Source organism: Martes martes, assembly GCF_963455335.1.
Source record: "Martes martes genome assembly, chromosome: 5".
Lineage (NCBI taxonomy): Eukaryota > Metazoa > Chordata > Mammalia > Carnivora > Mustelidae > Martes > Martes martes.
Window position 1 is genome coordinate 29842291 of NC_137892.1, and position 13562 is coordinate 29855852.

Sequence of the window (13562 nt, forward strand, 5' to 3'; positions counted from 1 at the left end):
TTGACTTATTCTTTGATCCATTGAATGTTCAGGAATGTGTTATTTAATTGCTACATTATTTGCAATATTAACCAACTTTCTTCCTGATGGTGATTTCTAGTTTATACTCATGTGGTTGGAAAAGATACTTGATATGATTTTGGTCTTCTTAAGACTCTTTTTGACCTAACATACGATCTATCATGGAGAATGTTCTATGTGTGCTTGAGTAGAATGTGTGTCCTGTTCCTGTTGAATGGTAGGTTATTAATAAGTCTGTTAGCTCCATTTGGTCTGTGGTGTAGTTCAAGTGCAATGTTTCATTATTGATCTTCTGTCCAGGTGATAGACCCATTGTTGACGGTATTGAGGTCCCTTATTATTGCATTGCTGTCTATGCCTTCAACTCTACTAATATTTGCTCAGTGTATTTAGGTCCTCCAATATTGAGTAAATATATACCTAATATTCCTATATCTTCTCAATGAATTTACCTCTTTTTTCATTAAATAGTGGCCTTCTTTCTTTAATTACAGTATTTGACTTAAAGCCTATTTTGTCTGATAGCACTATAACTACCACCTGATCTCTTTTGGTTTACATTTGTATGAAATATCTTTTTCAGTCTCTTCATTTTCAACCTATTTGTATCCTTAAAACTGAAGAGAGGCTCTTGAAGACAGCATATAGTTGGGTGTCTTTGGGCTTTTTCCCCCCCATTCAGCCATTTTATGTTTTTTGATAGAATTTAGTCCATTTACATTTGAAGTAATTATAGAATAAGGCCTGAGAATTAACTGTCTTGTTAGTTGTTTTCTGGCTGTTTTTATAGTTCCTTTGTTCCTCTGTGATCTGATGATCTTCTGTAGTGATACACCCTAATTTCTTTTTCCTTACCTCGTGTATAAGTACTGTAGGTTTTTGCTTTGACAGAGAGCTTACACAGAATATCATACAACAGTCTGTTTTAAATTGATGACAACTTGACTTTGATCATATACAAAAACCCTAACCTTTTCCTTCCCCACATGTTGTTTCTGAAGTCACAATTTACATCATTTTACACTGTGTATCCATTAATAAATTATCGTACCTATAATTATTTTTTTAACTTTTGTCTTTTAACTTTTATACTCGAGTTAAATTCTTCACACACCCCTACTAAGATATTAAAATACTTTGTTCCTGGCTGTCTCTAGATGCCTCAGCTATGCCAATCTCCCTAGAGATCCTTTGTATGTGGTTATTCTCCTTGTGGGCTCTACAGTGTTGCTGTACGTTTCTAATTGGACTCTTTGAGTCCTCCCAGGGTGATTTTGATTCATGGTCTCTTGTTTACTTTTTTCTTTTCTTTTCTTTTTTTGGTGGGGAATGAAGACTGGTCTTTCCGACTCTGCCATCTTCTTCTCTTCTGCCTTATCGAACTGGTTATGAACCTCCCATATAATATCGAATGGAGATACCGAGAACAGATGCTGTTTTGTTATTCATCTTAGGGAAATTCCTCACCTTTTATCATGAACTATGTTACCTGCAGGATTTTTATAGATGTTCTATTTTTTTTTTTTAATAGATGTTCTTTATCAGGTTGAGGAAGTTCCCTTCTTAGTTTCTATGTTTCTCACTTGATGACCATTTTCATTTGTACCCCAAATCCATATCCCTATCACCATGTTCTATGCAAAGGTTTGGACCCTATGAATTTGAAGGCCATCTTAGATTCTGAGTTTGCCATGTTCCAGTCCCCCCACCACCACCATTTCAGAGCACAGGCTTATAAACTGGTTGTGTTTTTTCCATTTTTCTCCAAAGTTAACTTGGCACTTTCAATGTGACTAGGAGCTAAGTGGACGGAGTTTATGACTAAGCTGAGCAGGTGTTTCCAACAGGCTTGATATTACTCTTAGTATCAAAAAACTCTGACTCAATCTGAGAAAAGTCTCTTTTGACCTAAACAGGCCTTATTAGAGCTTTTACTAATAATCCTGTGCTAGGAAACTTTTTTGTTACCTTGGGTGGCTAGGATGCACAGTAATCACAGGAAAGGTACAATAGTGAGTATAGACAAGAGATGAGAAGAAAAAAGGCAGAAATGGTCTTTTGTTCACTCTTTGCTGTTGGTTTGTAAAGAGAAAAGAGGCCCACTGTCACCTACCTCTGTTCGCTGATAACAGCAGTGTGTGTAATGTCTTTTTTTTTTTTTTTGTAATTTCTAAGATACCATAATAGGAAGTGCAGCAAGAGTGATTTATATATGACTAAAGAGAATCCCATACTAAACAAAGGAGTTCCAGTTGATACATATGTAAACACAATACTATACAAATATAAAAATTATAAATGTATATAATCATGATGAATACCTCAGTTCATCTGATCTCAGTAGAATGGGCAGCTTATTCTCTCTCATCTGGTAGGACATGCCCGAGAGATTGGTCAGTAAATGCACACACTGGAGGGCACATTATCATGACCGTGTGAATGCAGCAAGTTTCAAGGGGGGCTTCAGGCAGCCACAGACTAGGCTGACATCTGCTCCTCCTGCGTATGTGGGCCGCTAGCTTCACAGACATCTTGTAGATCGGGACAGTGACAATAAGGTTCAAACCATAAGAGTCGAAGAACAGGAAAACCAAATGGCACCTTATAGCCTTTAGAAAGGGAAAAGGTGGACTGAAGGACAAAACTGGGGTGTGAGCTCTTCTTTCTCTTTCTCCTTTTCTTTTTTTTTATTTTAATTAAATTTTTTATTTATTTGCAGCATAACAGTATTCATTGTTTTTTCACCACACCCAGTGCTCCATGCAATCTGTGCCCTCCCTAATACCCACCACCTGGTTGCCCCACCCTCCCACCCCCGGCCCCTTCAAAACCCTCAGGTGGTTCTTCAGAGTCCATAGTCTCTCATGGTTCACCTCCCCTTCCAATTTCCCTCAACTCCCTTCTCCTCTCCATCTTCCCTTGTCCTCTATATTATTTGTTAGGCTCCACAGATAAGTGAAACCATATGATACTTGACTCTCTCTGTTTGACTTATTTCACTCAGCATAATCTCTTCCAGTCCTGTCCATGTTGCTACAAAAGTTGGGTATTCGTCCTTTCTGATGGAGGCATTTTCATTATTTTTAAATAATTTTTATTGTGTTATGTTAGTCACCATAAAATACATCATTAGCTTTGGACGCAGTGTTCCAAGATTCGTTGTTTATGTACAACATCCAGTGCTCCATGCATTACATGCCCTCCTTAATACCCACCACCAGGCTCACCCATCCCCCACCCCCCACCCCTCTAAAACCCTCAGTTTGTTTCTCCGAGTCCACAGTCTCTCATGGTTCATCACCCCCTCCAATTTCCTGCCCCCCACCCCTTCACTTTTCCTCTCCTTCTCCTAGTGTCCTCCATGTTATTCCTTATGTTCCACAGGATAAGGAAGATGTGGTCCATATACACTATGGAGTATTATGCCTCCATCAGAAAGGACGAATACCCAACTTTTGTAGCAACATGGACAGGACTGGAAGAGATTATGCTGAGTGAAATAAGTCAAACAGAGAAAGTCAAGTATCATATGGTTTCACTTATTGGTGGAGCATAACAAATAATATAGAGGACAAGGGTAGATGGAGAGGAGAAGGGAGTTGAGGGAAATTGGAAGGGGAGGTGAAACATGAGAGACTATGGACTCTGAAAAACAACCTGAGGGTTTGAAGGGGCGGGGTGGGAGAGTGGGGTAACCAGGTGGTGGGTATTAGGGAGGGCACAGATTGCATGGAGCACTGGGTGTGGTGAAAAAACAATGAATACTGTTACACTGAAAATAAATAAAAAATTTAATTAAAAAAAAAAAAAGTTGGGTATCCATCCTTTCGGATGGCTGCGTAGTAGTCCGTTGTGTATATGGACCACGCCTTTTTTTTCCATTTGTCTGTTGAAGGGCATCTCATCAAGCAGAGTACGTCAGTTATCATATGGTCTCCTTTTCTTTTTGGCGGGTTTCTTTTTTTTTTTTTTAAGATTTTTTAAAAATTTATTTATTTGACAGACAGATCACAAGTAGGCAGAGAGGCAGGCAGAGAGAGAAGGGAGGAAGCAGGCTCCCTGTTGAGCAGAGAGCCCGATGCGGGGCTCGATCCCAGGACGCTAGGATCATGACCTGAGCCGAAGGCAGCGGCTTTAACCCACTGAGCCACCCAAGTGCCCCTTTTTTTGTGGGTTTCTAAAAGAATCTTTGGAACACACATTTTGCACGTCATTTGTTCCTGGTAAACATACACGCACAGAAAGAGAAGGGAGAGGAGTGTGAGTTGACAACAGAGCGACTGATGGAAGACCACATGTGGGCGGGCCGATACAATTTTTATCAGCAGAGTGAGGCTGTGGGCTAAATTATTTCTGAAGACCATTTATGAAACGATTTCCTATTTGGTACCTTTATTTTCTTCGTGCAAATTTGACAGATTTCAGTTGGTTACCTAAATAAACATCTGTCAGAGACCAAGACAAGACCATTAAGCTCATCTGCCGACAATGGAGCTAAGTCAGGACTGAAATTTCCTTCCTCGAGGCCACAATAAGGTGAAGACGCCACTCAGCTACACTGGCTTGTCCAGTCTACACAGCATGAAGACAGGTGCTCAGTATTTACGCCCCAAGTTCTTGATTTGCTGTACTTTCTTCAGGGCATCAGATTTTTCACAAAATCTGAACTGAACTCAAGGAAGACAGTACCAGTCTTGCCTGGCAACCCAGAATTTCTATCAGGCGAACAGAATGGAAATGTTAGTGACCCAATGTTGCCCTTTCAGGTTACAGAAAGAAGTCCTAGCAAGGGAACCGGTTCTTGGATGCCTTAATCCTGTTCGGTCTATTCACTAAGGGGAGAATTTACTTAAAATACTGCAAACCTACCAGGCACAGGTTTTCTCAGTATTGGGTTGGCATTCGCTAAAATTTACAATAATGTCCAAGTAAGATTTTACAGTAATACTTCTTTTTCTCTAGCCAACTTTTAACATAAAATATTCAGGACAACTCAGCATTCATCCAATGCATCTGCGTGCTTTCAACTAGTTAACATGTTACTCAAGAAAAGGATTGTGCTGTCCAACTATTAGATGGGTTATTTGGAAAAGAAAAAATATTTGTCTATGAATTTGTGGCTGAAATGTTTCCAAGAAGAAATTATAAATGGGCCTTATTTTAGTTCTCTCCTGTTATGAATGACAGGTTTAACATTCTTAGAAACCTTAAGAATATAATGACTACATCTTTAAAAGCCTCTGGGGATCCTTGTACATTAGTGTATCAGTCAGTAAATTATTTATCTATAAATTAATCTTTCTAAACAGATTTCCACCGCCCTTTAATTTGAAAGCTAAACTTCTGAGTCTCCACTTCAGCAACTTTATATCTGAAGAGCCTCCATCTGTAAAAACATTTCTAATGAAAACATGAAGACAACCCCCAGAGAAGCAAATAAAATGAGATTTAAGTATATAGCAGCCTTTCTACAGTTACATTCCTAACAAGACTGGATTTGACCTTGATGCCAAATCAAGGTTATATAATAGAATCTGTGAGTACTCTGGGTCTTTTGGTTTATGTGAAAAATGCAGGTGCTTACACTATGCTGTCTGAATTTCCCACGTACACCAAGAGAGAGGGGTTACATCTTGGTTTCCCTGAGTCACGGAAGCCGAGGGGAGAAGAGAGGAAGAAGCAAGAGTAAGCACTGCTCCAGAGTGGGTAGCAGAAAAGGGAATGTGGGAAAGTCTGGGCTCCAGAGCCTGTTTCAGTTGCCAAAACACAAGTATCAAGGATGAGTTTACATTTTCACATTGTACCATATGAACAATTATCCAGGCAGACTATCCAGCGCTCCCACACAAATCACTTCATCACTTGGTGAGACCACCAACTGACAGTAAGACTACGAAGCCTACTTTCGGCAAACCCACTGTGGAAAGTTCTCTATCCACTTTTTGTCCACGGTCTGGACTGTCTGCTCAATGACACAGCGCTGGTCGTGGATTTTGTCCGTCTGGGTTTTTGTTGTTGTCCAACAACAAGACCTTAATTGTATAAAGCACGGGTGTGTTAGAGCACGTTTCAAGGATCCTGCAATTCACCTTCAGAAGTCAGGAATGAAAAAGTAGCCACTAATTTTCAGGAACTCTGGATTTTGGTAACAAAGGTCCAACAAACATCTAATGAAGTGATTGATCCGTTCCTACTGTCAGGGAATGAGAAGACAGGATTTTCCAGAAAGTCTTGACAGGCAACTCACGGAGGAAGCAAGCTTTTTTAAAATTGTGGTAAAACACATGTACATAAAATTATAACCATTTTAAGTGCCTAATTCACCGGCATTAAATACATTCACAGGGCTGTGCAACCATTTCCACCATCCCTGATCCAGAACTTTTTCATCATCCTCAACAAATTCTGTCCCCACTCAGCACTCACTCATTCTCACTCCCCACTCCAGCCCCTGGTCTTTTGTACTCATTCTATCTCCAAGCATTTGAAGCACAATATTTATTTATTTAGTTACTTAGTACTTATTTGTCAGAGAAAACACAGCAGGGGTTGGGGCAGGGAGCCCGAAGTGGGGCGCAATTCCAGAACCCCGGGATCGTGACCTGAACCCAGGGCAGACACTTCATGTCTGAGGCGCCCAGGTGCCCCAAAGCACAATTTTTAAAGGCAGGACAGTGCAACAAAGGCAGCTTCAACTTCAGTAGGACCTGGGTGGTAAGGTCAGGAGAGCCTGTTTTCCTAGCATCTCCATCATAGTTAATTTTTTGTCTTTGGACCGGGAGACCATACATGAGCTGTTCTTGTTTCCTTATGAACCCAACTACCGAGTGCCTACACGTGGCAGGCACTATTTCAGTCCTGGCATGTGGCAGAAAGGGAGCTAGACCTATTCTCTGTCCTCCCCGACCTGGCTCTGTGGTCACCCATGCTTCTCATTATTGCCAACCTCGGCAGAACATGGGGATGGCCTGCGATGCAGGGAAGGTGCCAGAACCCGATGCTTGTACCAGTAATCACTGCCAGCAAGCATGGAATGCTCGGAGATGGTACAGCAGAACATTTTTCACCTCTCGCTGTTCATGCTCATCGCTGCCTTGGTCGGGAATGGATAGTCAGAGTCGAGCTATGTTCTTCTGTGTAACTTGACACATTACACCCTTAGTGTGGCCTTCCGCATCTCCGTATCCCTTCATTCAACTTGTGATAAAACGTTGTATACCATAGGAACTGCTGCTTATGGAAAATTACTTCAGGTTTTCCCTTATTTCTGGTTTTAAATAGAGAGTCTGGGATTTCACTTATATGAAATGTTCAGAACCGCCAAAGCCACAGCGACAGAAAGTAGGTTAGGGGTTGCCAGGCTGGGTGGAGGAGAGAATGGGGAGTGACCTGCTCATCCCTACAGAGTTTCCTTTGAGCATGATGAAGGTGCTTTAGAATTACATAGTGGTGATGGCCGTAGGACACCTGTAGGATGAGAATATACTAAATATACTAGAATATACTAAAACCCCTGAACTGTATCCTTTGAAAAGGTGGGTTTTATTGTTGTGAATTATATCGATAAAAGCAATCAAGTCAGCTAGTCCATGAACGTGGACACAATGGCAGTGAGAGGCCAGACTGTAATATTCTGCTCGGAGCTAGCCGAGGACTGGTCTTCGGACTGGAAGAATAGGAGGTATGTTTTGTGAACTGAGACCTGACATTCATGCTGGGCAGCAGTGGACAGAGCAGTAGGTGGTCCAACCAGATTGTTCTCTCCCCCAGATGTTTCTGCGGTGCCCCAAACCGTCCTTAAGTCACACTCAGACTCCACCATCTGCAAACAGGAACACAGGTCTGGTCGAAATCACCGGGCTGCAGTGGTAAAAGAGCTCGCCAGGTCTCCAGACCCTGCACAGCCCTGACTTGGCCCAGACCAGGCACAGCCCTGCTGCCCCTTTCCCATGCAGCAGGCGCCAGCCTCAGACGTGGAAACTGGGCTTCCTCTGTGTCAGGGAACCCCAGACATCTTGGAGGGGAATTTTGTTTCACACAGAAATACACGATGAGAGGTCTGCCATTCGGTGTGGTAATGAGGAAGCCACCTCCCTCAGCGGCCACCCCCCTTCCTTCACCTGCTGTGCTGACACTCAGCTTTCCCACTCTGGGAGGGTCATGAAATGACCCTTATGCACGAATTGACTGTTGCTGAAAGACTGCAAAAGGTGGCACAATTTCAGATGTTCCCCATTGCCAGACCTATGAACGCATGGGCAACATACGCCCCTAAAAACCCAGCCCACAGGGCGACAGGAGGCGCCGATCATGGGCCTGCTCTGTGGAGGAGCAGAAGTAAGAGACTGCTTGGGCACTCCGTGTCCGCAGGATTCTGGTTTTTATTGCTGAAGCTACGGAGCCAGAAGCTGGCTTTACAGAGGGTGAAGGGAACCACACACCGGAGGAGAAAAGTCCTTTTCGTTTCTCTAAATCTGAGGCCCCCTCTAGTGTCGGAGGACAGTCACGCGCCGCACACCGAGCCCCCGAAGGCCCAGGGGCCGGGTTTCACCAGCGCCCTCCTGCAACAGACATGCTTGGTTCCGCGCGTGTGGCCGGAGAATCAGCGAGAGAAATGTCTAACCGTAACGAACGGTTCACATTCCTGCTGGGAGTCAGAGTCGTTAGTCTCTCATTCAGTCATTTCGGTTTCTGTCATTGTACTGCTGGGGTGTTTTTTAGAAGATTAATACTTTGTTATGAAGGAAACAAAACAAAACATAGAATGTGTGTCGGGGCTTTACTTTCCCCCCAGAAATACACCTTCTTGAAAACAATAGAAAATTTTCATGTTTCCAGCCTATTCTGCTTTTAGAGAAGTACTCGGTAAACACTATATATTTCCTAAAATCTACTTAAATGTATTATATCTGGGAATCAGAAATTGTAAACTACTTCTATTTTAAGACTCGCATAATCTGTGAATTGGCTAACAGACTCTGGAAAAGGAGGTGGCAAGTGCTGCCCTAAGGGCCAACACGGGCTATGAAGCCGAGCTGTGCAGGAATTCTCAGAAGTTCGCAGGGGAGGGCACTCCAGAGCAAACCCCAGTGGCTGCATCTCGTGTACTTTAACATCCAACTAATCAAAATTAGGGGGAGTAAAAAATAGTTGTTTCTCCCTCTTCTTTCTCAGCAGAAGCCTTTGTGTCTGTTACATTACAGAGGGTTTGGGTTTTCAAGAAATCAAAATACAATCTGGGGCATGAGTGGGTAGACAAGCATCTTTTTAAACTGTGACTTTCATCTTCCTAAAAGTTAGGAGCACAGTGAAAATCTGGAAATTCAATGGGTGTGGAAACAAGTTTATTCTTTATTAACTTTATTTAAATAAATGCCTAGGTTGTCATTCAATAGAGCCTAGCGCTTCTCTGCATTGATCTTGCTTTCTGTTTTCAAATTTGTCCAATATTACAAGTTAAAAACACAGGCTGTCTAAAGTTAAATAAAATTGTTTACAATTGGCCTCAACGTTCAAGATAGCCATATTCAAATGAATAGGATGCAGCATTTTTAAAGTGCAACATATACTCTTTTGGCTCAATGTGAAAAATTATACAACTGGAAATTACTGCAGTCATTTCTCTAAGGACAAATCTCATGAAAAGCTGCTGGGAAAGTTAGCCAGGAAATTATAAATTATGAGAAACACTGAAAAGTCATTTAAAATGAGTATATAAAATGCAATTACAAATAAAACCAGAGTGGGAGAGGTAGCATAAAGTAAATAAAATCAAATAAATACTGTACAGTAACATACAAAATTTTGCTTATAAAAAATTGAAAATTGGTTTTAAAATATCCATTTTCCCTTCTTTCGAGGGTTTTACAATGAAACTAATATTCAGGCCTGGAATCTCTGTAAAGATTTTCCAAATGGTATTAATTACTGGCATTGTTTTTTGCCAAAACCTCTCTGATCTGTCGGTCTAGTTCACTTATTATTCGATCCTCGTGATTATACACACCCGTCCTCATCAAAGTATCCCTTTCTTCTATGAGTCGAGTCAAATAATCATCCAAACCCTCTTCCAGGGCATTGCCACGCGGGCTGTCCAGTTTTCCGCTCGCAATCTCTCTGGAATCCTGGTACTGTTTCTGTTCTTGTTGCCTTAACCTGAGAAGTCAAGAACAGATGCCACTCTAAGCAGGCAATAAATGCTGTTTTGGGTTTTGATTTTTTTTTTTTTTTGGTTAACAAAACACTGTTTCAAAAAATGATTTAATGGGAAATTATGCCCGTAGCATTATTTTCAGGAAGATAACAAAAACCAGTATTCCACTTGGCTAGCCAGAGTGAACATGCTCATAAAAGACAGTTTTGAAAACAATACTTGTTTTTCTAATTATAAAATATGTAAGAACTGTAGCAGTTCTAGAAATGTGAAATTCTAGAAAAAGGAAAGGAAATCGTGATGATCTTATCTAAAGATAACCAATCTAAGTAATAATTTTCTGTATTTCTTTTCAATTAAAAATGCATATGTCTTAAATATTTTTCTAAGAAGCCAATGATAGGATATAGGCAAGGCTGTATACTACTTTTTTCCACTTACTGATAAAATGTTTTCCTGCATCTTTTAGTGTCTTCTAAAGGGCTTCACAACATTCCCTCACATGGATGTACTCTTATTTAATCACCCTTTATTGCTGGTCTTTAAATCCTTTTGGTTGTTTTGAACAAAATTTTCCCCAGTCATTCAATCAATACCTCTATGTACCCCACAGTGCTAGGTGTTGGGGATAGCGTTTCGATGCGAATGCCTGGTTTAGACAGCATGTACCTTTGAAGATCTTGTATGTTTGTGATGCCTCACCTAGAGGTCAGAGAAGGGACAGCAGGTACCAGACTGGGACTTGGGTGTTTCCAGTGGAATACTGTTAATCGCGTGACCTTGCGAATGTTAGGTATACTTTGTATACTTTCCTAAGTGAGAGTAATACCAACTTTGGACAGCAGAGTAGGTTTTTAATTGAGAATGTACAAGTGGCTATAAAAATGTTTTAATTTGCAACTACTAAATTTTATCTTTATAAAGATGGTGCAGTGACAGTCATGTCACACCGTTGGTCGTGGCCCCATGCGTCTGCCCAGGCTCCCTCACATCCATGGTCTGCTCCTGCCTTTCCCATCACTTAGGAGGTCTGCCTTGTAATTTATACAGAAGACTCTGCTTTTATTTCTAATGTACTTAGTGGCTTAAGTTCTCAAGATTCAAATGTGCCTGATCTGCAAATTTGATAGCTAGATGGCTTACTGGTATTTCAGCCACCAAAACAGTGCTTAGCAAACAGCAGAGGCTTAATACCTATATGCTAAAATAAACTAAAACAAACAAAGAAACAAAAGTATATGACTGCAAAATTTTAGAAAGCAAGGGTCATTTAGAACATCCTCCATGTCTGTAACACATTGGATACTAATTATCTGCTGAATAAAAGGAAAGAGTTAAAACTGACCCCTGTCGCATGGTACTTGACCTTTTCCAAATGACACGTATACATTAGTATTGTAAATGCGGTTGTTTACTTCAGCTCTGAAATGACCTGATAGTGACTGCAGGTGTCAAACGTATGTGCTCTGAACTGAATTTTGTGTCCCCAGAAGTAAGAGGCTGAAGCTCTAACCCTAATGTGATGCTATCTGGAGAATGGGTCTTTGGGAAATGATGCGGTTTGGATGAGATCCTGAAGGCGGGCACCTTATTAGAAGCTCTTATTAGAAGAGACACAAGGGAAATTGCTCCCTCTCCCCGTGTGAGGCAGCTGTGAATAAGCCAGTGGGTCCTTACAGAAATTAACCATACTGGTACCTTGATCTTGAACTTGCAGCCTCTAGAACCATGAGAAAATAAATTTGTTGTTGAAGCCACCCAATCTAAGGTGGGTGAAGGCAGTCCAAGTTAAGAGAGTAGGCTTTGCTGGAACAAAAATACTAGTGTCTTCATAAACTAAGTTAAAAAGCCTTCCCCCAAAACCTCTCCAAAAAGAATTTGTTCTCATGCCGTTTTCTAATGATGGCTTTTCTAACATGAGGTGCTGCTGAAATTGTCACTAAGATGAACATGACATTACAGAGAGGCCCGGTGTTGAACGATAATTAAAAACACAGCCACAGGGTCGCCTGGAGGTGGTGTAGTCAGTTAAGCGCTGGACTTTTGGTTTCGGCTCAGGTCACGATCACATTCCTGGGATCCAGCCCTGCCTCGGGCTCTGTACTCTGCGGGGAGTCAGCTTGAGGTTGTTTCCTCTGCCTCTCCCCCCGCTTGTAAGAATGCTCACTCTCCCTCTCTCTCTAATATAAATAAATAAAGTCTAAAAAAATATAGCCATAGAACCACATTTCCATGCTGGCTCTATGATCTACTAGCTATGTGACCTTGGAAAGGGTACTTAAATTTCTAATCAGCAGGTTCCTCATCTCTGAATGGGGATATCTTCCTCAAAAAGTTGTTTTTAAGAGAAAAAAATGAGCAAAGAAAGCATTTACCATAGCTCCTGGCATACAGTAAGGGCTTAATAAGTAAGGGCTATTTTATTATTTATATTAATAATATAACTAGATTTGAAGTGTCTGTTGTTATTAAAAATTCAGTATAATCAATTACCTTGAAGTAGTAACAACAATCCTACATTAGTCACACAAAAATAAAATTTAAAGTACTAAGGGTATGAGTAGGAATGAGCTGGCTAAATACAGCTACATTCACGGCAATAAACGTGAGCAGAACGGTCTTTCGGGTAGATTTCTGGTTGCGGCAGCGCACGTACTACATCTGACACGTGAAGTCCTTTATTTTGGACAGTCCTGACCCCATGGCTAATGAAGAGGTTTTCCTACTGGAACTCCCATTTCTGTATGGGGGGGGGGAGGCATTTTTTGGTTATCATACCTGTTTAATTCATTTCTGATATCCAGCAATTCCTGTCTCTCAGTCTTCACCGTATCTTTTTCCTCAGCAGCCAGGTAGCGTAGTCGCATCTGTTCCAGCTCTTCTTGCTGTTTTTTAAGATGAGCCATTTGACTTTCTTGTTCCCGCTGGAAAGAAAGAAACAAGCCAGAACTCAGTGTGAGGAGTAAATATATTTCATATGACTCTGGCTTGTGATCATAATCCTATACAGCCATGTGGGCTCGTTCCGAGTCACAGTCTGGAAAGGGCCAGGTTCTCTTCAAAAGTCCCCTCTTCGGGCGCCTGGGTGGCTCCGTGGGTTAAGCCTCTGCCTTCGGCTCAGGTCATGATCTCAGGGTCCTGGGATCGAGCCCCACATCGGGCTCTCTGCTCAGTGGGGAGCCTGTTCCCCGTCTCTCTGCCTGCCTCTCTGCCTACTTGTGATCTCTCTCTCTGTGTCAAATAAATACATAAAATCTTAAAAAAAAAAAAAAAAGTCCCCTCTTCTTGCAGTCAGCCACAGTCATTCAAGGCCCAGTCAGTACTGAGGTTAGCGAAATACCATAAGAGAACCCAAGATGAAGGAGGGAAGAGTCTTCTGGCAACACCA

At 41.5% G+C, this 13562-nt stretch overlaps 1 protein-coding gene across 3 annotated transcripts in view; it reads right to left on the minus strand.

The window, feature by feature from the left end:
- Positions 1–8385: 8385 nt before the first annotated feature.
- The window catches only part of CEP120 (centrosomal protein 120), an 82914-nt gene continuing 77737 nt past the window's right edge, over positions 8386–13562 (minus strand). For 2 of the 3 annotated variants that reach the window (XM_080805103.1, XM_080805102.1), the window contains exons 20-21: positions 12953–13098; positions 9346–10176 (exon numbers count right to left, since the gene is read on the minus strand). In XM_080805103.1, the coding sequence (XP_080661229.1) occupies positions 9942–10176; positions 12953–13098 (381 nt within the window). In that variant the 3' untranslated portion in view covers positions 9346–9941. Of the gene's footprint in view, positions 8666–9345; positions 10177–12952; positions 13099–13562 lie in introns of those variants that run through there. The other variant, XM_080805104.1, reaches the window with a different exon arrangement.